Raw genomic sequence first — 22,642 nt, forward strand, 5'->3', positions numbered from 1 at the left:
AGCTCGGCTCGCAGGGTGAGCCGGACGGTGCCAGGAGTTCTCCCTCTCCGCAACCTCCCCACTCCCTCCCTGAGCAGAGAGGAAGCAGAGGATGACGGAGAAAGGACACCAGAAAAAGGAGGGGGCAGTAAATCTGAGTGCCCCCCCTTCAGAGTGCAAGATCTGCCAACGGGGTGCTAGGGACCATGCGACACTGCTTAGCTTCCCGGAATGTTTCTTAAAGAAATGATAATAATACATTTGTTTTTCTCTATCTGTCGTGAGCGCCCCGGGGAGAGCGCTTTAGCTGCCTCATCCTCCTCACGGAGAGGCGAGGTGACTGCCCCGCCGCGGGAGAGCATCGAGCGCAGGCGGGAGGCCGTCGGCACCCGCGCTGGGCACGCGGAGGAGCCGCGAGAGCGCGCGCACCGGTTCCTGACACCTGCACCAGCTGCCTCAGGCATCCTGCGTTTGAGCTGCCCGCGGAGGAGGAGGCCATGCCAGAAATGAAACATCCCATTTTCACCCCCCCCCTTTTTTTTTCCTTTTCTTTTTATTTTTCCCTTGTGTGGGAAGCATAAAAAAATGTTTTGAGGACGATCAAAGCTTGGGACGAGAGGTCCTGCCTTCATCGCTTTATTTCAACCAAACTCTGGGAAAAATAAAATTAAATAAAAAAGAGCTTACCCGGTCACGCTGAAGGCACGTACAGAATATCCCTGACCGGATCGCTGATTTGTTCAAGAGCCTCGCAGATTCTCGCGCGGATTTCGTTTAGATTATTTGAGGAATTATTTCACAAAGTGCATTTTGATGCAACCAGCTCTTCGAATACCCCGATACCCCGATACCTCACGGCGCTGTGGCCGTGTGGACTCGCTCCCTGAGCCGCTGCGATGCCTGCACTTGACTGCCTGCTCTGGCAAACCAACTAGCACGGCCATCTCTAAAAGTTCAAACGCATGTTCTTTAAACCTGATTTCCCAGAACAGCTCTCACGGCAGAAGAGGGCAGCCGGCAAAGAACATGATTCTAAAGTGTTTGGTGGGGGGGGGGGGGGGGGGAGTAGAATACGCATAGAGATTAGTTTATAGTGTTCCCTCCGAGCCATTCGCAGTAATCTGATCATTCCAGATTCATGCCAGCTGATCTTTTACACCAACTAAGTATGTATGCATTGAGCTACTAAAACGAAGCAAGCTCTAAAAGCAACCTCTAAAATGATTTCATTAATTTGATTAAACAAAAACGAATATAAATTTCTGCGATATTCAACGCTAACGTTTTATTCCAAATACAAACGAGGCTTCAATACTTTTCCAGCTCCTTGAGAGACCAGAGCGCGGGACTGGGGCTCCGCGGTGACCGGCGCGGTAGCGGAGCCAGGCGCGTTGGCCGCTGTCCTGCCCCTGCCGGGGCTCTCGCCGCTCTCCAGCAAAGAGCGAACCCAGAACAAGCGGCTCTGCCGCTCGTTAGGGCTCTCCGCTTTCCCTTAAAGGAGAGCCGCGTGTTGTGACAAGGAGACTCACAGACTGCTTGGATTTCTTGAACCACCCGGAATAAATACACCGGGAATCAAATATTCCAAAGGCACAGGTGGAAGGGAAGTGGAGAGGGCTGATGCTGAAGAGCAAACCCGTGCCTGCAGTGCGTACAGAGGTGCCGCTGCTGCCAGTGCGGAACGGCTGAGCCCCTGCAGGCCGGGGCGGAGGGGGACAGCAGGGAGAGGGTTAGGACCAGCCACGAAGTAAGGCTTCTCAGTGCGCAGCCCGGCGGAACGGAGCTGAATTCGCACCCGGGCGCGAACAGAGCAGACGAAGCCAACTCGGTGCCTCGGCGCCCGGAGTGATGGCCGCGTTCAGCCAGGACAGCGAGGCGCTCTGCCGCAGCCCGGCCGGGGCGCGGGGGCTGGCAAGGAGCAGGCCGGGGGTGGGCGGCAGCACCTGTCGGGCCAGGCGCGGGGATGGGGCCGCCGGCCGGACTCCCTCCTCCCCTCGCTCCCCGCCCGTGCCTGCCTAGTGCTCATGCGCCCCGGAGGGGTTTAAAGTGCGCGGGGCCGCCGCCCGCTGTCCAGCTCCGCGGAGGTGCCCTCGGCAGCGCGGGGAGCAGCGTGCGCGGTAGGGCGGCTCGCCGGGCGCGCTGCTCCCACCGGACGGGGTTCCTTCTAGGGAGCCGCGCCGCAGCTGGCTGACGGTCTCTCTCCCCCTTGCCCTAGGTGCGAGCGTGTCCCGCAGCCATGTCACCCGTGCCGCTTCTCCTAGGTGGGTAGCGCGGCAGCGGCTCCAGGCCGGCGGGGTAGGCATCCGCGCCCGCCCTGACCACCTTGTCCTCTCTGTTCGCAGGCGTCTTCCTGCTCTGCAGCCCCGTGCGCGGGAGCGACGGCTCGGGTGAGTCTGCTGCCTTCCGCGCGCCTGTCCCCCTGCGCGCCAGCTCCCAGGCAGGGCTTCCCCACGGGGTGGCTGCCGTGCTCGGGCAGCCGATGCGGCCACTGACGGCGGATACTGGGTGCGGCGTCTCCCGCGGGGCTGGGCCGCCTTAGCGGCGGCCCTGGCTCCCCGCGCTGCGGCTGCGAGCGCGGGGGAAGCGGGTGCCGCCCGCTGCCGCAGACCGGTCGCCCCGAGAAAAAGGGCGAGCTGCGGGGCCGCTATCTCCCCCCTGGAGAGCTGGCGCTGTCCCGGCTGGGGCGCCGCTGCTAGGCGGCATCACCAGGTGAAGCGACGGAGCAAACGTGCGGGGCCGACAGAAGCGCCACGCGTGCTCCTCGGAGTGACAGCCGAAACGAACGGGGCACGGGCCTGTAGCTGGCACTGCTCTCGGCGCTCGGTGAAAGTGGAAAAGGCTGGGGGGATGCAAAAGGAAACGGAGGAAACCTGGAAATGTTTCCAGATCGGGGAGAAAAACTTCCTCTAGGCATCGACTGAAGATGGGCAACAGGAACAACTATTCTCTCCAAGGGGAACACCACTAGCAACAGTATGTGTGTGCATGTGTGCATGTTTATGGCATTCAGAGAGTGCCGTACTGAGGATCTCCAAAGTATTTCTGACCACGGAACCAGTCTAAGCCTTTTAAACCCACCCCACCATTATTTTGCCCTGGAAGGCAACAGAGACCTCAGCATTCCCAGGAGGGCATGAATGGGCACATGCTGCATGCCCTGCTGGACTGGATCTTGCTGCTGGAGAATGGGCTCCCCTAGAGCCAGAGGCAAACCAAGGCAATCGGGAGCCATAGGAAACGGTTAAAGAAATAAGTCGCCAAAGGGACACAAGTAGTTGGCTACCCCTTCCAGCAAAGCCTTGCACTGGGGCGGGCAGGAACCCACGGAAGGCTGCGCTTCCAGGCACTGCCTTGGCCCGCAGAGGGTGAGTGCGCTCAAGCTTTTCTTATGATTGTGAGAGTTTCGAAATCCTTATGAAGAAAGAGTTAATGATCACTTTGTTTTGAAATGCTCAGAAAAGACTTTTGTGCTTCTGTGTTAACGGCTATACGTCACAGGAGTACCATGACCTTTAAAAATAAAGAGGGAGGCAATGGAAAACCTATTCCAACCTCAACTCCTTTCCTCTCTATTTTACGGGAACACTACAGGAGAAGTATCAACAATCCTGCAGGACGCAAGTGAAAAGCTGACTCTAATGCTTCCCCACAGAACTGCAGAAGAAGTCACTGTAAAGTGAAGGTATCGGGCATCAACTAAACTAACATTAAGGAACTGTTGACAACTGTAATTTTACTCTATTTGGTTAGCAAAAAATACCAGAATGTTTTTATATAGTATGTGAACAGATGCTTTGTGAGATTGTGTTTTATCATTATTGTGAGCTCAAATTCAGTAGCTTTTGGTTACTGCACTATAAGCTTGCAGAGCTTTTATAAAAGCCCTGGAATTCTGTTATACAAAGAAATGAGGGAACATTAGTTTCCTCCTAAATTTAATGGATTTAGGCTCATACATATGATATGAGGTAGGTATTAAGTACTCATACCTACCTTGTCCATATCAGGATATGTGCTTAATGTTATATGAATAGTACATAACATGTGAACGTAATTTCCAATAATAAAAAGTTTTTTTGTTTTGTTTTGTTTGTTTTCTAACTTGGACAAGACTCTGGGAGTAGTAACTGAATTAAAATGAAACTCAGGCTTATTTGATGGTGCAAGATAGCAAGGACTCCAAATCTTCCTGTTTCATAAATACATAATACTTAATACCTAAAGCAATAAGCAGCATAATAGGAACAGGAGTCATTAAACTATTTCAGGAATCCTCCATTCTCTAATAATAATATACTTGGGGATTTTTTTCTATACACACAGAAATAAAATCTGCTTTCCCAAAGCAAGGTATGGAAATGTCAGGGTTAGAAGAGCTCAGATTTTAACTATGGATTTTATTGATTTATTTGTTTATTTTTCTAGAGTTTTGGCTGTCTTCAAAAACTATCTGAAAGTCTTCTTTTGTGGTAGTAAGAAGCAGCTATTCAGTGCAAATCAGTACATGGGATGAGGCAACAAAAAGATGGAAATGGATGGAATGTCTGAAAGCATGGTTACTGGATAGATGTTTTAGGAGAAAAGTCTTGGTTACTTTCTTTCTTCTCTCTCTTTTTAGGGTCAACACTGATGGAAGACATCCATCCGTACCTTTAAAATACGCATTTAATTAGGAAGAAATAACCTTTTTTTTTTGCTTTGTACTTTGTTTCCACAATGTACCCAGATGTGGCATGCTTCTGAGGTGTAAAGATGTGTGTCTTAAGTGCGGTCATTTCATTGCTTTCATGAAGTTTAATTTCATACATCTCTGCTCTCTGACAGAGTCCAGAAGGATAAGAGTCTAGGACTGGGTCCTTTTCTTTAAACTGCGAACTCATCTAAATCACTTTACAGTGGCTCTTGCTAGAAGGAGAGTTTTTATAATTTTTTCAGAAAGGAAAATTAAAGTGTTTACTACTTTTTTTTCTTTCCTTAGTCTGGGTTAGGCATAGTTAGCATATTTATATAATATCTTTTTGTGCCCACAAATAGCAACAAAGACTTTCAGGAAGATGTGACTAGGTTTTAACTATTTCAGTATGGCCTTAATGAGGATTTCTTATACTTAAAAATAAACATCTTCATTGTTAATTTAGACAGCAAATATGAGTTTTACTGTGCACTATGCTTTGCTCTTCAATTCTAATCCTAGTGAGATTAGCGAGAAGCACAGGGTAGTGCTTTCTTGCATGCTGATAAGGGAAGTCATCTTTTCAAGTAAGAGAAGTTTATGTCAGGATCAGTAAATACTCTATGGAAAGAGAGAATAGTTGAGAGGACCATGAGAGAGAGATCTCTAATCTCCTAAACATACTCTTTTTGGGATACAATACTGAGTATATATTGATATGTTAGCCAGTCTCTGCCAGCTCTCATTTTTAATATTCTGAAAAAGTAATACATATAGAAAAAGGGTTCCTCCATCTTCTACTGGTCAGCAAGGGCAATCTTTACTGATAGGAATTTCAGAATAAATATCCACGTTTGAATTTTTGATGCTGAATTGTAAGCAAAAGCCTTAAGTCATGCTGTCAGACTGGCGAGATAAAATGTAGTGTAGAGTGGTAGAATGGTTGTAAGCATCCAAGCTAATGACCTCTAAAGTCTCAAAAAGCTTCAGTTTGACAGACAAAATTGTTTACTAGTGGTATGTATATGTACATTGCATACATGTGAAAACAGGAAAAGCTTAATGAGGTACACAAGGTACAGTTTTTTCAAGATTGAAAGGTGGAATGTTATGTGAAAATGTGTTGTGCCTAAATAATTGAATAAACTGAACTGAATAAATAATTTATATTTCTCAGTGAGTGAATGTGACAGTTGTTTTCACAAGGCAATGAATTGGTACAAGTGCTCCAGATTGCTAGAGGTTACTTTGGGAACTTCTGAGTCATTTAAGTTCTTTCCTGGTGTGTGCTGTGTAGACATGTGCTTCACCCATGCTCTAAGGTCTTCCCCTCACCTTTATGCTTCCCTAGGAAACTTACAGCTCTTTTGAATTGCTGCTACCTTCTCCGCTGTGTTATTCATTGGATTTTTATTTTAATGTTTTGTACTACTCTTTCTTATTTCAGTCATATCTTTTAAATTTTTCCATCTTTTTATTTTCCTTACAATTTCTGTCCCATAAAATTAATAAAAAATTTTGTGTGCCCTTTTAAGCTCCAAAGATACCTGTTCAGATTTACTGGAGCATAAGACTCCATTGTACCTACCTCTAAATTCAAACATTGTTTTGCACTTGGAAACAGTGGTTTTAAAAGATTTTCATGTTACATTTTTTTTTCCAGTTTCCACTGCTATCACATGCTTTACAAGAGGACTTGACCTTCGAAAGGAAACAGAAGAAGTCCTTTGCCCAGCAAACTGTCCTCTGTGGCAATTTTATGTCTTTGGGGATGGAGTCTATGCCTCTCTTTCCAGTGTCTGTGGAGCTGCCATCCACAGGTATGTCAGATAATTAATGTGTTCAAGAAGTCTGCCATATTTTTAAAATTTAACTTTTTTATTCTATTTAACATCGTTCTTTTTCTGGGCAGAAGAATAGAAATTTTGCTTGGTATGGGAAAGAATGCAGAATCTCCTACCAGGCTCTCACTATGTAGGCATAAGGAAGTGAGTTAAATCTACCACTGAGTGATTAATTGGATTAATAATCAGAACACCAAATTGAGGATTAACTTCACAGCTTGAGCTAGTTCCACTAAATGGGGAGCTAACTTGATTTGGTAATATCTAGATGCTGAATAGACATGTGAAAGTTTTCATAAACTTTGTAACTATTCACAGGGTGGAAAAATACCTAATTAAACATCAGGTTCCTAGAAATAAGTGTAACAGAAGTGCATCATGGTATTACCAAGGTGGCCACAACACTCTGTGGGTCACAAGCTAACCATGAGGACCCTTCGGGTGACCCAGTGCTCAGGAGAAAAAAAGGCTGTCAAAGAGGTCATTTGGCCAGAAGAATTGGACTTCTGGGCAACACTACGTTTACTGGGACACTTTGGTACATTATCTACTTCTGCTGCTGAGCCTTCCTTTCTTGCCAAAAGCAACAGGAGCACAGCAGAGAGCAGAACCTAGGGCGGGGCAAGGCTGCTGGCACGAAACCCAGAATAGCTCAGGATCAGTAACTTCAGTCAGGTATTGGTAGGGGACTGCAGTTTAGAAGAGTGGAAGGCACTTCTCACAGCGATGGAGAAAGGAGGATGTGGAAGGAGTTTTATGTAGCTGTTGATAGCAGTAAGAGAAGATGGGAATTCATCTACTTCATCTGTCAGGTCTGAGCCTAGCCTCCTGAGGATAACTTTTCATCAAAGCATCCTATTAGAAATGCCAAGTGATATCACAGCAAGCACTCCTCACTCTCCCATGCTGACAGTGGCTCCAGGTTAAAAGCCCAGCCTTGGATATCATGGCAGACAGGCACCTTTCTGATCTTTGCTCTCTGTAGATAATGCAGATTGTCTACCGACAGACATACACGACAAGCAGAATTATTAGCATGAAGGTATACGCTATTCTCTGAGTATATACTGGCTTCTGAACCACAAGACTAAAGCTGTTCAATATGTACTTCTTTCAACACTCCAGCTGAGGCCCTGTTGCTTTTGGACTTTCCTTAGATGGGAACATTTATTCTATGTTCAAAGCCATTTTCTTTAATCTCCTAACCCCTTGCTGCATAGTAACATTATCTTTGTCCATTTCATGGACAATATTTTGAATTTTTTTAGATGATTTTATGTAGCTGATCATTGCATTATATTTACGGAGCTAAGATCACTTTTAGAGAACAGGCATTCAGCTTCATTTCAAACCTTTTTCAACAAGTCAGTAGCTAACAGGTAAGCTGAGGAGAGTTCTCTCAATCTGAAAAAATCTAGCATAGATTTTGCAAATTCCAAAGAACAACTGAACTTATCCAGAGGAAAAACATTTCCATAAAGGTGAAAAGCTTAATTTTCCCTTTCTTCTAACAATAATATTTCAGCTTTACTGCTATGTCAAAGACTGCTGACTGCAGTAACAAGTATAAAGGTCATCTCACTGGAAGGGTCCCTCTGCATCAGCTCTGATGTGTAGACTCCCTCAAAAAAGGTATCTGGAGGTCGGCAAAATGAAGGCACCCTCTATCTCTTTCTCTGTTAGAGCAGACGAACAAGGCTGTACACTTCACTTTGAAAAGGTGGGAAGACTCCAAAAGTTTCGTTCCAACTTTTTCTTTGACTTCAGTTTTCATTTTTAGGTAGGTTTTGGTTGAATTCTTATTTCCTATAAGAATATCCTCTCTCTCATGCTGTTTTCTGGCCAGTATTCTTCCCAAGAGCTGTTGTGCAGTGAGGTACTAGATTATTTCCCCATGTGTCTCCTTTTTATGTTTGTGTGTATTTTGGAATGAAAAATATAGCACAAGGGATGATTATTAACAGTGAAACTAGGCAAGAAAATGGAGAGACAGCTCCTATACAACATTGCTTTATCGCAGCCCTGACAGTAGCAAGAAATGCAGTGATTAAGGAATTGAAAACTGTATCTGGAAAACCTGCTGTTACAGTATAATCAAAACAGCCTGGCATGCAAGTCACTGGCACATGAACAAAGCACAGCAGTGGAAATCTATGCAGCTCTTAGTGACACAAATTACATCCTGAGGAAATGCATAAGCAATGCATAGGTACCCTTTTACTGCTCAAGTACTGCTGCCCATCTACATAGGATGAATCTTATCTCTAAAGGCTATGCAAAGTTGCTTGCCAAAGTCTTTCAGAATATAAAGGCAGACTAACAACTCTACTTCAGCGTAAATCAGCGTGCACTAAAGAAGAAACACCTCAGGGTAAAACTGAAGTATTACAAGATGGCTTATAACACACTTATTAATTTGGCTATGGAACAAATTGGCAAGGGAAGAGTATTTTTCAGAAAGATATATAGTTCATATTATACTTGCATCTACTATTAGCCCCCACACATGCCTTGAAACTAGCAAGGAGAGTTAATTACACGAAAATAGTTCATCTTAGACCTCTATGGTTTACGATGAAACAGAATCAACAGATACTTTCAATAAATAGACAGGAGCAAATAAATCTTTCACTATGGTTTCAGAGGAAACAATTCCCAAAGCTGGCACAGAATTACTTCTGGTTCTCCAGAATGACTTAATGGCAATCAAAATGAAAAGATAAATAGAAATACTGAAACAATATGGAGAAAACTGTTCATGCTATGAACAAGATAGGCTGAAATCATTGCTTCCAGGAAAGCTTGTTAGGTTGATCTATCAGTACAAAATCAGTACAAAACCTAAATGTTCTCCTATAGCTCTTTTAGTAATATATGCAAGCCCTTTCATTGCTCTTATGTTTCTGTCTGAACAATGTTAGAACTCTAAAACCTTGATATTTTTTTCTAAGTTTATGTGATGCTCCGCAGAATAGACTCTCTAGCAATCTTTCCAGTGACTTAAGAATTTTTTTTTCAGTCTTGACACAACTTCTTGCCTGTGGAGCATCTTTTTCAGCAGGTTGGAGTGTCCAGAATGGTAAAATTGTTTTCATGTCCTTGTGATTAAAATGTCTGTTTTATAATAACTTTTCTTCCCTCTCAGAGGGGTGATCACCAGTGCCGGAGGAGCTGTAAAGGTGCAGACTCTCCCAGGACAAGAGAACTACCCTGCCGTAAATGCCAATGGGATCCAGTCTCAGATGCTTGCTAGATGGGCTTCATCTTTCGCTGTGACTCGTAGGTGGATCCTACATACTATTTTGCAAACTCTATTTGAAACTAAAATTACTCAAGGAAACTTCTGTATGCATAAACAACTGTGATTTTTGTTTAGTAACTAACATTATCACTTTTAAGTTCTTATTTTATCTTCTTTTTCCCCTGGTTTCCTTTAATTGGTGCTATCTAGGCTAGTCAAACTGTAATCGAAGCTGAGACCAGAAAATGGAGCATAGACATTCAGAATATAAATACATGAAACAAGCAGTCGGCAGTGTCGTTCCATGACAATTCAAAACTATCTAAACGGCGCTTCAACACTGTAGCTGCAGTCCTGCCCTCCCATCACTTTCAGCCAAACAGTTTTAGATCTGCCCTCAGTTGTACAGTCCCACACCTACCCCTGTGCATTTGTCAGGCCATATGAACAACTTGTTCAGGACATTATGCAAACAGAAAGCTAGCCCTCCAAAACCAGGAGTAATGTCACCTTAGATTTGGTCATTAAACCATAATGTGATACCGTATTTTTTCCAATTTTTTTATTGTCCATGAGGCCGAGATATGGTATCTGATTGCCCAAAAAAAAAAAAAAAAGTTACTTTCTGCCACTTCAGTTAGCTTAAGTCACTTCATAAAAACTTAGAGAAGCCTACTGGTTATATATATATATATATATATATATATATGTGTGTGTGTGTGTGTGTGTGTGTTTTACAGTAAGTCTCTGTGTCTTCCAGCATATTCTTTCCAAGTTTGTGAAATGAAACTCCAATACATTAATGTTGTTTACATGCCTAAAATTCAGCCTATTATCTCTAAGACACTAGTAATCTTTGCATTAAAATTAATTGCTAATAACTTGAAACTATAGATGCTTTCAGTGAAGGTGCAGTTGATCACCATTTCCCCAAGATCAAGCCCTGAATTTATTTGCTAGAAATAATGTCTGCTACAACGAAAAACTATTATCAATTAGATACGCTATAATTACTTATCATCTTTTTTTTTTCCTTCTAATTTAGAAGCACAAATTAGAAACTTATTAACAAACAAAAAGACTAAGCACTGTAATACCAGGTCTCTCCAAAGATCTGTTTAGGCCAGTGCCCACCTCCAGGAGTAGCTAGTAGAGGATGATGAAGAAAGTCCTGGAAATAGAACACTAATAGAACATATGTACTCCAAGCACATGTAATTTGATACAATACACTGAAATGATGTAAGCTTATCCTTTTAATATTTAACAGGTAGCAAGGACATAGCGCTAGAAGCGGTTGGACGATCAATATCAACAGCACGTCCCTCTACAGGTATGAGACCCCTGCAATTCATTGGGTTATTAACAGGAGAAGCCCTATACGATAATGTGTGCTGCAGTGCATGAATGTCTGACTAAAATGACATATTTTGTGGACTTTGTTTATGTTTAAAGAAGAAAACATGACTAACATCTATTTTTTTTCCAGTATATCTTCCATCAGCAATAAGAGGAATCACTTGTAATATGGGAGACTGATTCTGTTTTAAGTGGTATACATGTAAATCAAGAAAAAAATGACTGAATTTAGAATAGTTATACAGATTTGGACCTCATGGGAGATTCAAAGCTAATAAGTGACAAAAGAGATAATGCATTTGTCCTTACAGAAATAAACTGGTGTCAGGATAAATCGTGACACATGACAATAAAAGTAACAGTTTATAGGCTTTTATTTTGCTTTGTTTTGTTTTTTCCTTTCCTTTCCTAGGACTGCCTGTTAAAAGACCACGTTTTCAGTGGATCAGTTTTCATTGAGTTTCATGCTACCAATATTATACACACTTGTTTTATAAATAAGGAATAATGAAAAATACAAAATTCTCCCACAGATATTTCACCTGCTTTCACATGTTCTCAGTTACTGTACTTGAAAAAAAATGATAAAAATTATAACCATCATTATAGATAAAATAGTCTAAAAAACAACAAGCTACTCTGTCAGTATACTTCAAAAAACAATGTGCTAAACTTGAATGACAGATGTGTGCTGCTGGTAACATAAAGAAATATGAAATCTTGAAATCTCTTCCTGCCAAGTACCTCTCCTGTGAGACAGAAGGACTTGGAATAGGAAGCTACAAAAATTCATCCAGATTTCTAAGTTTCAGTTAGGCAGGTGTACAAAGCAGGTAAACCTGCTATGTTTGATAGAGAATATCCTCCAAGGAGCAAAGCACTAGTGAAACAGGCTTAACTATTGACTGGCTGAAGATGTCACCCCAAGGTGGGAAGGTAGTATCACCCCAAGACCATTTTTAATCAGGATATATTGTAATGCAGCTCACAAAATCAAAGCTCTTTACAGTTCATGTCCTCTGGCTGTTCATATTTTTTTGTTCTTAAATGCTGTTTCCTTCTTTGAAGGCAAAAGACCTAAGAAGACCCTTGAGAAAAAGTCAGGAAACAAAGGTAGGATTCCACAGATTTAATTTCTGCAAAGTAAAATTCTAACATTTATTTGCATTAGGTATTCTAATTATTTTGGCTATTCACAGATTGTAAAGCTGATATTGCATTTCTCATTGATGGAAGCTACAATATCGGCCAGCGTAGATTTAATTTGCAGAAAAACTTTGTTGGAAAAGTAGCTGTGATGTTGGGAATTGGAACGGAAGGGCCTCACGTAGGCGTCGTACAAGCCAGGTAATAATCTACATGAAATAAAATGAAATAAGTACATGAAATAAAACTGATTAGTAAGAGAAATCAATTAATGTAGCAGTCTATTCTGCAGAACAGCATTAGAGTAGTGAAGTACTAAAACACAACTAAAATCTGTGAGGTTCTTAATATTTAATAGTGTAAAAAATTATTTTAATATGTCTCCTATAGTAAATAAATAGTGAAACCTGGAAAAGGAGTCAGTAGCTAGTGGAGCTGGTAGATTCTGAACTTCTAAAATTAAATAACTCACTCTTTAAATTTCACAGGAATTTTTGAAAACTACAGGATAATTATCATGCAAATAATAAAGAAATTCGGCAGACTTTTTTTATTAACAGATGCATTTAGTTTGAAGTCTGGCATGTTCAAAACTTACCTCTGGATAGATATTCAATCTAGTACTTCAGTTGTTTAATAAGCTTAAGGATCAGCCTCTTCCTCGTTTACCTGTCTAGGTAAATAATTCCTTTTGCACAGGACTGAAAATCATTAAGCTAGGAGCGTACTTCTGTTTTAGTAATTAAGAAAGTATGTGGGGAAAGTATGTAGTTCACTAGGGTCCCTAGCAGGGCTCATACCACTATAGCATTAGCAAGCTAAAATATAGTTTGAATTGTTTTGTTATCATTCATATAAACCCTGTTTTTTTGCTTAATATTTTATTTTGCTACAGTGAATATCCAAAAATTGAATTCTATCTGAAAAATTTCACTGCTGCAAAGGACGTTTTGTTTGCTATAAAGGAATTAGGGTTCAGAGGAGGCAATTCTAATACAGGTGAGTTCATTCTTCCCCCAAAAGAGAAATTACTTCATCTCATATGCATACACATGCATGCAAAATATATTATATACACACAATAAAGTATGTATACTTCAGTTCTGTAAAAATAAGTGTTCTAAATGACTAGTTCATATTTGTGAGTTCAGTATTTTTCATTAGAACATTGACTCATCTTACAATTGGTTTTCAGAAGTTGCAGTTGCTAACTAGGCAATAATTAAATCATAAGAGTAAGCATGTTTCCTGTGTTAGAGTATAGAATTAATAGAATTTTTTACTAGTAACTGTGTGATTTCTTGAGACAAATTCCTATCTAACAAGCTCTGTGTTTCTTTCTTGTTGACTTGCTAATTAAAGAGTTAGAATAATTTTGAATAAATTGCAACTGGTTGTGAAGAAATATCTGACAAATGAAGAGACTAAGCATTCCAAATATGTTTTATCTCACAAGATAAATATCTCCAACTTCCTTACTTCCAGTTTACTTCTCAGGCACGAATACATCTTTTTTCTAGTATCACGCTAGGCCTATTGGAGAATAAAGTACAATGATTTTTTTCTTCTCTGTTTAAGTTTTCAAAGTATAGGTTTCTCAATCTTCATTATTACTCTGACTTTCTGGGATATTATTTCACTTTTAAATCATAACGTAAGTATCCATGCTGTTGCTTCCTTGTCCCACTTCTGTATTTGAGAAAAGAATTTGGCTAGTTACCTAAATAAGCTTTGAAAACTTTGTTTTTATAACAATCTATTTTTTTTTCCAGTTAAAGGACAAGAATTATGGGACAAGAATAGCTTTTAGTTTATTTTCTGTATACTAAGGGAGCTTGAATGTTGATGTGGGTTTCCTCCCACCCCCTTGAGTTTATCTTGGAAACATCATTTCAAAACTAAGTGAAATAAAAACACTTTTATTTATAAGGGTAATAATATTAGTATTACAATATAGTATAGAAACTCTTGTTTGTTCATCATAAACTGAAATAACGTATCCTACAGTCATTACTCCTTTTAACAGATGCTTTCTCGCCTGTGGTTGGTGTTCAAATTCTACAGTGCTTCAGTTCATTTACCAATCATCTAATTTTTCATATTGCATAAAAGAGTAAAATCCAGCACAACTTCATTGTAATGGTGGGGAATTGGTACTGAAATATAATCACAGTATGTCTTCCTATTCTTCTTTTTTTCTTTTTCTTTTTTTTTTTTTTTAATTAGGGAAAGCTTTGAAGTACACTGCTCAAAAATTCTTCTCTTTTGAAAATGGAGCACGTAAAGGAATTCCCAAAATCATTGTGGTGTTCATAGATGGTTGGCCTTCTGATGATATAGAAGAAGCTGGTATAGTGGCCAGAGAATTTGGGGTCAATGTATTCATTGTCTCTGTAGCAAAACCCACAACGGAGGAGCTGGGAATGGTGCAAGACATTGCTTTTGTTGACAAAGTAAGAGAATATCATTATCCATTTTCCAATCATAGATATGAGCCTAGAGAATGTACTTCCACCTAAAGTTCTAATGAACTAATTCTTACATATGTATGTGTGCATATATAGATATATATGTAGATAGATGTATATAATGTATGTAATATATATATAATATATATATAATCTCCTAATAGTTAAAAAATATTCCTGCTATTAAGTGATATATAAAAAAATAAATAGCAAGTCTAAAATATTGGGACTGCAATTTTTAGAAAAGTTTAACAGTTTAATATCATTAAATTGTATGCTGCCACTGTAGGGTTTTTCTCTCAGCTAAGTGGCCCACAGAAATATTACACCAAAAAACTCTCACTGTCCTCACAGTTCAGAGCCTTGGCCAAGTTAAAGTCCTTGGATCCTGTAATTACAGGATGATTCTCAGGATAGGAAATCGGCTATATTCAGAATGGTTGAATGTGTCAAAGCAAAGTGCAGGTACCTGACCTCCAATTCCGAAATGGCAGACAGAGAAACATATGTTTCAGTAGCGGCTCTCTGGAGGATTATTTACTTTTATTGCAGAGACATGAAAGATTGCAAAACACATCCTAGTAGAGCCTGTTAACAGACACAGCATTTGTCTTGGATGAGGAGTTATGGATCTTGCTCTGTACACATTGGAGCAGGAAGATTAGCACAGGTTTTCTACTTCCATGGGAATTTTTAAGCCTTAGGTAATTACTTAATTTTGAGTGAGAAAATCTCTCACAGGAAAGGTTTAGAAAGTTCATCATAGCTCAGAGCATGAATAGAAGTGCTACAGCGCACTCTATTGCTCCAAGACACAAGATGGCTCACTTCCGACCCCAGGGTTATTAAGGGCACATTTGACTCTTTTAGACACTTGTAAGCACTGAAAGATGTGACTGAGGCTTGCCCTTCCCTTCTGCATTTTGATCTTAAGGAGATCGGAGATCATCTTAGATAGCTGACTCTTAAGAATCCCTTTCCTGGTTACTTAGCATTATACAATCACCCTATGGAAAACTGGGGAAAAGGAAATTGTACTTTGGATGTCATGGACTAGACTTCAAGCCAACTATATGTATATGGCATATTATAGATTTTTTAAAAAGTTCTTGCGAGTTAAAATGTAAAGTACAGAAGCCTAAGTTTTAGCAAGTAAATAAAAATACAGAACTTGAAATCCTTTAGATATTCAGTAGTCATGACTTGGGTCACTTTCAAAAATGTGATTACAATTTCCAGTTCTTACCCTTTAAGAATAACTCAAAAGTCTTTGAAATTTCAGGATCTAGAGGGCTAACTCAGTTATTGAATATAAGGCAATCTGAGACAACTTCTACTGATCTCAACTGGAGATTTTTTTGTATTTTTTTCCTAAAGGAATAATTTCCTTCTTTCCCCCAATAATCAGGCCACAATTCTTATCTTTGAAAGACAAATCACATAAATGTCTTAATTATGCATACAGTAGATGTGTATTTACTTTTTGACTTTTTATTTTTAAATAGGCTGTCTGTCGAAATAATGGCTTCTTCTCTTACCAAATGCCCACTTGGTTTGGTACTACCAAATACGTAAAACCTCTTGCCCAAAAACTATGTTCACATGAGCAAATGCTGTGTAGCAAGACGTGCTACAATTCTGTCAACATAGCTTTTCTAATAGATGGTTCTAGCAGCGTTGGAGACAGCAACTTCCGCCTTATGCTTGAATTCATCAGTAATGTTGCAAAAGCTTTTGAGATCTCTGATATTGGTTCCAAGATTGCAACTGTGCAGTTCACATATGATCAACGTACTGAGTTTGGCTTCACCGACTACATCACAAAAGAAAAGGTGCTCTCTGCTATCCAGAACATCCGATACATGAGTGGTGGCACTGCTACTGGTGATGCCATTTCTTTCACCACAAGAAATGTATTTGGGCCAATGAAAGATGGACCCAACAAGAATTTCCTTATTGTTTTGACTGATGGTCAGTCTTATGATGATGTTAGAGGGCCTGCGGCTGCAGCACAAAAAGCAGGTAAATGATATATCTTTGAAGACAGTTACCTTATTTCTTCTGTATTGTAAATATCAAGATTTTAAACAAGTTTGCAGATACTACCCCAGTGAGTTAGTCAGGTATTATAGTTATTTTAGATTCAGAAACACATAAGCTGTGAGGAACTGTTTTTCATTAGGATAAAAAAAAACAAGTGATATGGAACCAGGTATAAGTAGATTTACTCATGGTAGCTTAGATAAAAATGTATGCCCAGTCTTATCTTCCTATGTCGGAGAGAGATTACATTTTAAAAAAAAAAAAAGGGTCATGTAGTGAAGCTCCAATTAGTGATGCCATTCAGTATTATCTCACTCTTGCTCCCCATCATTGAGGAAGGAAATAAGCAGTTAGGACTGAAAAACTCCTGAGGTTGCTGACACTTGTAAGCACTGAACATACAAATGACCTAGATTTATTTCTAAATTATTCTACAACTAAGCCAGTGCTGCTTGTGTTTCCAGACAGACTATAACATTACACTTGTGTATCACTATAAAAACTAAGATATTAGCCCTTAAGATACTGTCTTACTGATACCATGAAAAATTCTTCTAATTCCTGATGTTTAGTGGCAAAATCTAATTATCTTTGATAAACTGCAGGTATTAAAACACATTTTTTTTTAGTCTGAAATAATTCATGAATGCAATCTAAGACGATGTTTTTCTTGTTTCCATAGACAAAATGATCTTATGAATTGTTCTTACTTTACTATCACATTGTAGGAATTACAGTCTTCTCTGTTGGTGTTGCCTGGGCACCTGTGGATGATTTGAAAGACATGGCATCTGAACCAAGAGAATCTCATACTTTCTTCACTAGGGAGTTTACGGGATTGGAGCAAATGGTTCCTGATGTTATCAGAGGCATCTGTAGAGATTTCTTGGACTCTAAACAATAATGGAAAAATGCTCTTGGATATGACTTATTTGAAACTAAAATCAGGAAACCGAGTTGGTCCCTCTAAAGTACAAATGTTTTATTCTTATAATATACCAATATAATATAAGGGAATAAGTTATGACAGGCTACATTCTGTTTCTGTGGTCAATCAAGGATTCTCGCAAGCTCATTAGAAGTGGCACTTGACATGGGAATGCAGAATTTGGCTAAAAATTATTATTTTCAATACCTGTATAGTATCTTTCTTACACTTTAGGCTATCACATATCAGCTGTATGTATATAAAGAAAACATAATAGAGCTCTGAAACTTGCACTGTCACTTACAATTTGTCTTCTCATGTGTTAAAATTAATACAATTTTAAATACACAGCACTAACTTCTATAAGCCTTCTGTAGCTCACTATCTTTTCTAGGAGTTCTCTTGGTAGTAGGACTATAACACCAGCCATGGGATAATAGCCAAGACCTTTCTAGTCCTTCAATCATGCAGCATCCTCTATTGCCAGGCAGTTTATTAAGAAGATGTATGACAGATGTAGCTAGACCGTTTTTACCAGTGAGAATTTGCTATTTTGAGTAAGAATGCTATCTGGCTTGGCAGAATTTACATTAAAAGGCCATCTCACTTCTACCTATTTCTACCAATCAGTGCTGTTGGGTACTTTTGGCACAGACGCACACACTTTCAAGGGTATTTAAGCACTGAAGTTTTTTTTTTTTATATATATATATAATCTGGGTCCTAATATATTGATTGATACTACTGCCTGCTATGCCGCAACGAAACCAGTAGCAGGATATTGCTGCTTGATAATCTGGATTTTTTTCTTTCTATTGCCTTGATTTTACAAAGTTGCTATTGGATAGACAAAGTTCAAGACAAGGATTTTAGGCAAAGATTAAATTAGTATGTGTACTGGAAACTCAAAAGCATTTAAATTGAAATCCAAAATTATCTTAAGCCTTGAAATTTAACTGGTTTGTATCTGATTACTTAGATGCCAAGAAGACAAAAAAGTAGGCAGAGACATAGGCGGGAATCAGTAACTCACAGAATAACAATTTTCTAATGCTAGTAAAAACCTTTCTAAATGTGTGTGAAGTTTTCTGAAGATGACAAAAACAGTTTTCTTGAAAAAGCTTTACATATACCTGGTAATGGGTTGATATTTTTACATCAGTTTGTATGTGGTTAAAATGATGCAGTAATTCACTGAGTTAGAGAGAGAATAATGGACTTAAATTTATGTATTTTAAATTTTTTTTTGCAAGTAAAATATACAGTAGTAAACAAAGCAGCACTTTCCCATTCAGTTACCAATGGAAGGTTTTCTTTGGTTGCATTTTTTGTGATATTGATTGTAAAATTCTCAGTAGTTGTGAATGGTAAAGAAGGGATCATATTTATCAGGCTTTTGTAGTGTATTTTTAATAACTTATGACTGGCTATATATTACACTAAACATGAATGTTGAGGATGCCGTGTATTTTTCTATCGAATGCTAACCTTAATTTTGTTATGTGTTTATAGATACAGTATTCAGTATTGCTGTATAAATTCATATGCAATATCAAGTTTGTGCAAAAATGTAATTCATTGAACTAAAACCTTTTACAGAAGTATACACACTGCAAGAAAGCTGGAATTGCAGCTATTTTAATATGCTGTGATATAAAAGTTTTTTAATGATGATTCCTAGGTAGCAGCTTGAATAAGTTAGGTTTATGTGATCTTTGCTTTACTCTATACTAGCTTTAATCCTTGAATTGAGGAAGAAAAAAGAAGTTCCTACTCAACAAACTCCTACGTTCAAGAGGAGTTATGTAATAACCAAGAAAATATTTCCATCAAAAGCAAACTGTACTTCTTTGTAACTAACATAGCATTTGGGAGGGCAGGGGGAAAGAGGAGCAGGGGAGGATTGGCACATAGGAAGAACAATAGTTTCATCAAAACAATAGGTTTGGCAGCTGTTCTTAATTACTGCTGTTTGCATTTCATATTAGTGTTGTCACATATATCTTCTCCTCTACTATGTCCCCATACAATGCAAATATTGTATTTACATCTCTGTCCTGAAAAACAGAAGTGATGGCAACATTTTAAGCCCTGATTTTAGGCCACTGTTTTTTTAGTGGGACAAATCACTGTGTTTACCAAACTCTACCAAAGTCACTGCTTTCTAAAGGCAGTAATTCTGTGTGTGTTTTTTTTTTTTTCCCTCCAATACTTTCCTTCCTTTAATTTGGCTCAAAGGAAACAGCTTCAGAAAGCATTGAAGCCATAATACTGACAGAAAATGTCTCCCACGTGTGCTCACGTAACACAGAAGGCCTGGCTACGCTGGTGTAAGTTCAAGTTGGTCTTCTTTGGAAAACTATCTGGAACTAGAGACTTGGATTCTCCACCCGAACAGAATAAATCAGTCTGGCATTGGTTTGGACCTTGGACAGTAAATACTGTTGTTTTTCTGAGAAGCAGAGGTAGAAAACGCTTGAACAGCTTAAAAGCGACTGCCCTTCAAATATAGACATGAAGTATATGGCAGCTCCCACTGAACAGCCTGCAATTTAACTATGAGTAGTTTTTCCAGTTATGGATGCCCATCAGTTGGTGCAGACATTCTCTGTTCTCTTTGGCTTTGGCAGGAACTTTACCTCTGGCTTCAGCTGAAGGAACAATTGGTCCCGAAAACTGGCAGGCTAAAGGTTTAATTGCTTGTTTCAGGAAAACTGCCCACTATACGTTTAATCTCATTAGAATCAAAATTTTCTTTCAAACAACCACGTTTTGTTAGTGAGGTGTTGTTGATCATGAGCCAATTTCTTTGCCTGAAGGGTATTTATTTTAGTAAGGGTTTTTATTACTCTAAAATTTATTTACATTTACTTGTGCCTAAATAGAAATGAATGCTGTGTATTTACTGCACTTCTTTACATCCCAGAAATGCAAATCTTAGCAGAGTTAGTTGAGCTCTAGCCATCTCCTCATAACAAACTCTGACACAGCAAGGAAAATAGTAGTGCTATTGCCAGATATTACTTTCAATACATAGAAATTCTTCACTAACCAATAATTAGGCAGCATGAGGGAACATATTGTAAACATTGAAAATAAATTTAGGTATCAATCTAGAAATAGATTTTTGCTGTCAGAACCCTTACATTTTGTGTGTTAGTTAATCTAGGACCTGCATTTTCACCGAGAGATGAAGATATGTCAGTATTTTTCAGTGCCTGTGATAAAAGTGCTGATGTAATAGCTTACTGGATGTTCTATCCTTTGTTTTGACAGTGGTTTGCTAGGTAATCTTCAGCAAATCAGTAATTGTTCCACTACCAAGGAAACAAAGGTATTTACTACCTTTATAAAACATTTCAGCTATACAGAAGAAAACCCTAAATAGAACAAGTATGTTTCTGTACCACAGAAACAGCTACTTCAAGGCAATTCAAAGAAAAGTAAGAGTTAGGTGTCATTCCATTTATTTGGAGTGCTGCTGACCAACAGGAAGCAGTGGATGATGTGAGGAAGGGCACTGGCTCTGGGGTGGATGACTGTCAGGGCAACTTTGGCAGGAGAGAGCAGCAGCCGCAGGGCACATCCAGGGCTTTGTCAGAATGAGCTCTTTGAGTCCAGCACAGGGCAGTACTACAAAGCAATGTAACATTCAGCTCCTGGACACTGGCAAAAACTGCCCCAGTTTGTACAGTTTGGCACATATCTCATGCCTAAATTCGAGCTACCTTCAAGAACTAGAGATAAGCCTCCTGAAGAGACAAGGTGTTTACTACAACCCAAAAGGAGCAGGTAGCAGTGCTGCTTTGCTGCAAAGAAGTGTCACAACACCCCTCGGGCACTTTCCTGGAAGCCAGCCGCCTTGAGCGCCGCGCTCTCACAGAACATAGCTGAATTTACAGCTGAACTTCACCCTGGATCAGCCCCTAAAAGCCGGGCATGAGAATCCAGCATTGCTGCCCTTGTTTGCAAATGCTCATTAAATGTTTTCCCAGCTTCCACTGAGGATAGATATGGCCTTTACTACTTAACAGTAATCAGGCTATGGTAGAATATACACAAATGGATAAAAAGTATTTTTCTGCCCTGGTGAATGTGATCAGATTACAAAGATGACAGACAATTTTCTGCCAAAGAATACAAGTAAAAGACTACACAGTCAGAAGTCAGAGCAAAGACTGGCAAAGTTTAGGAATGAAATAACTTGAATTACGGGGGGAAACAATCATCTACTAATTTACTATGACTTTAAATGTTCATTAAACACAAAATCAAACATACTACACCGTAAAAATCTTTTTGTTTTAAAACAAAATCAAATTCAGAAATAAGTGATTTTAGGATGTCTCTGACACTTCTCACATAGTATATTATTCATTTACTCAAGAACAAGAGAGAGAGACAGAAACTTTCTCCCATCTCAATACTGTAAATCAGACAAAATACACAACTTTGTTGTGCTGAACTCCTAATTCCAGTCGCAAGAAGGAGCCAGCTGAGCAACATAACAGAACTGGCTGGTGTGGCACGCTAGTACTGGAAACACGAACAAAGACACTGCTCACCAATGATCTGATTTACTCAGATCTAGGTACAGATGAGATACAATTCAAAGAAAACCACATCCAATTGCCTCTTTTAACACAAATAACTGCTGAAAAAAAAAGTTTCTAGCAGAAGTACTGAATATGCCATATGGAAACAGTCCTATATTAAACCCCCAGAGACTGCTGGAAATATCGCTGGTCCTTAAGAAACTTATTTTTATATAGAAAAACAAACAACCCCCCCTAAATATTAGCTAAATCATCTTAACAACAAACTACTATTTTTTTGGATTGAGGGATGGAATCAGTCAGCTGAGTTATCAAAAGCAAAAGGGTAATTCAGGAAGCTAAACTATAGCTCATATTACGTGAAGAACTAGTTTCAATACAGTAATAGTGAATGTTATTTAAAGAA

General features: G+C 39.5%; 1 protein-coding gene across 1 annotated transcript; it reads left to right on the forward strand.

Moving 5' to 3' along the window:
• Window positions 1-2,199: 2,199 nt before the first annotated feature.
• On the forward strand, window positions 2,200-17,975 carry COCH (cochlin). The gene is made up of 11 exons (XM_088529202.1): window positions 2,200-2,240; window positions 2,322-2,366; window positions 6,315-6,471; window positions 9,641-9,774; window positions 11,007-11,069; window positions 12,164-12,208; window positions 12,295-12,442; window positions 13,137-13,240; window positions 14,468-14,694; window positions 16,215-16,731; window positions 17,481-17,975. The coding sequence occupies exons 1-11, from the start codon at window positions 2,216-2,218 to the stop codon at window positions 17,654-17,656; spliced, it is 1,641 nt and encodes a 546-aa protein (XP_088385328.1). The 5' UTR covers window positions 2,200-2,215; the 3' UTR covers window positions 17,657-17,975.
• The last annotated feature ends 4,667 nt before the right edge of the window (window positions 17,976-22,642 follow it).

Source organism: Tinamus guttatus, unplaced genomic scaffold, assembly GCF_059628265.1.
Source record: "Tinamus guttatus ecotype Peru unplaced genomic scaffold, ASM5962826v1 Tinamus_guttatus_pri_ptg000327l, whole genome shotgun sequence".
NCBI lineage: Eukaryota > Metazoa > Chordata > Aves > Tinamiformes > Tinamidae > Tinamus > Tinamus guttatus.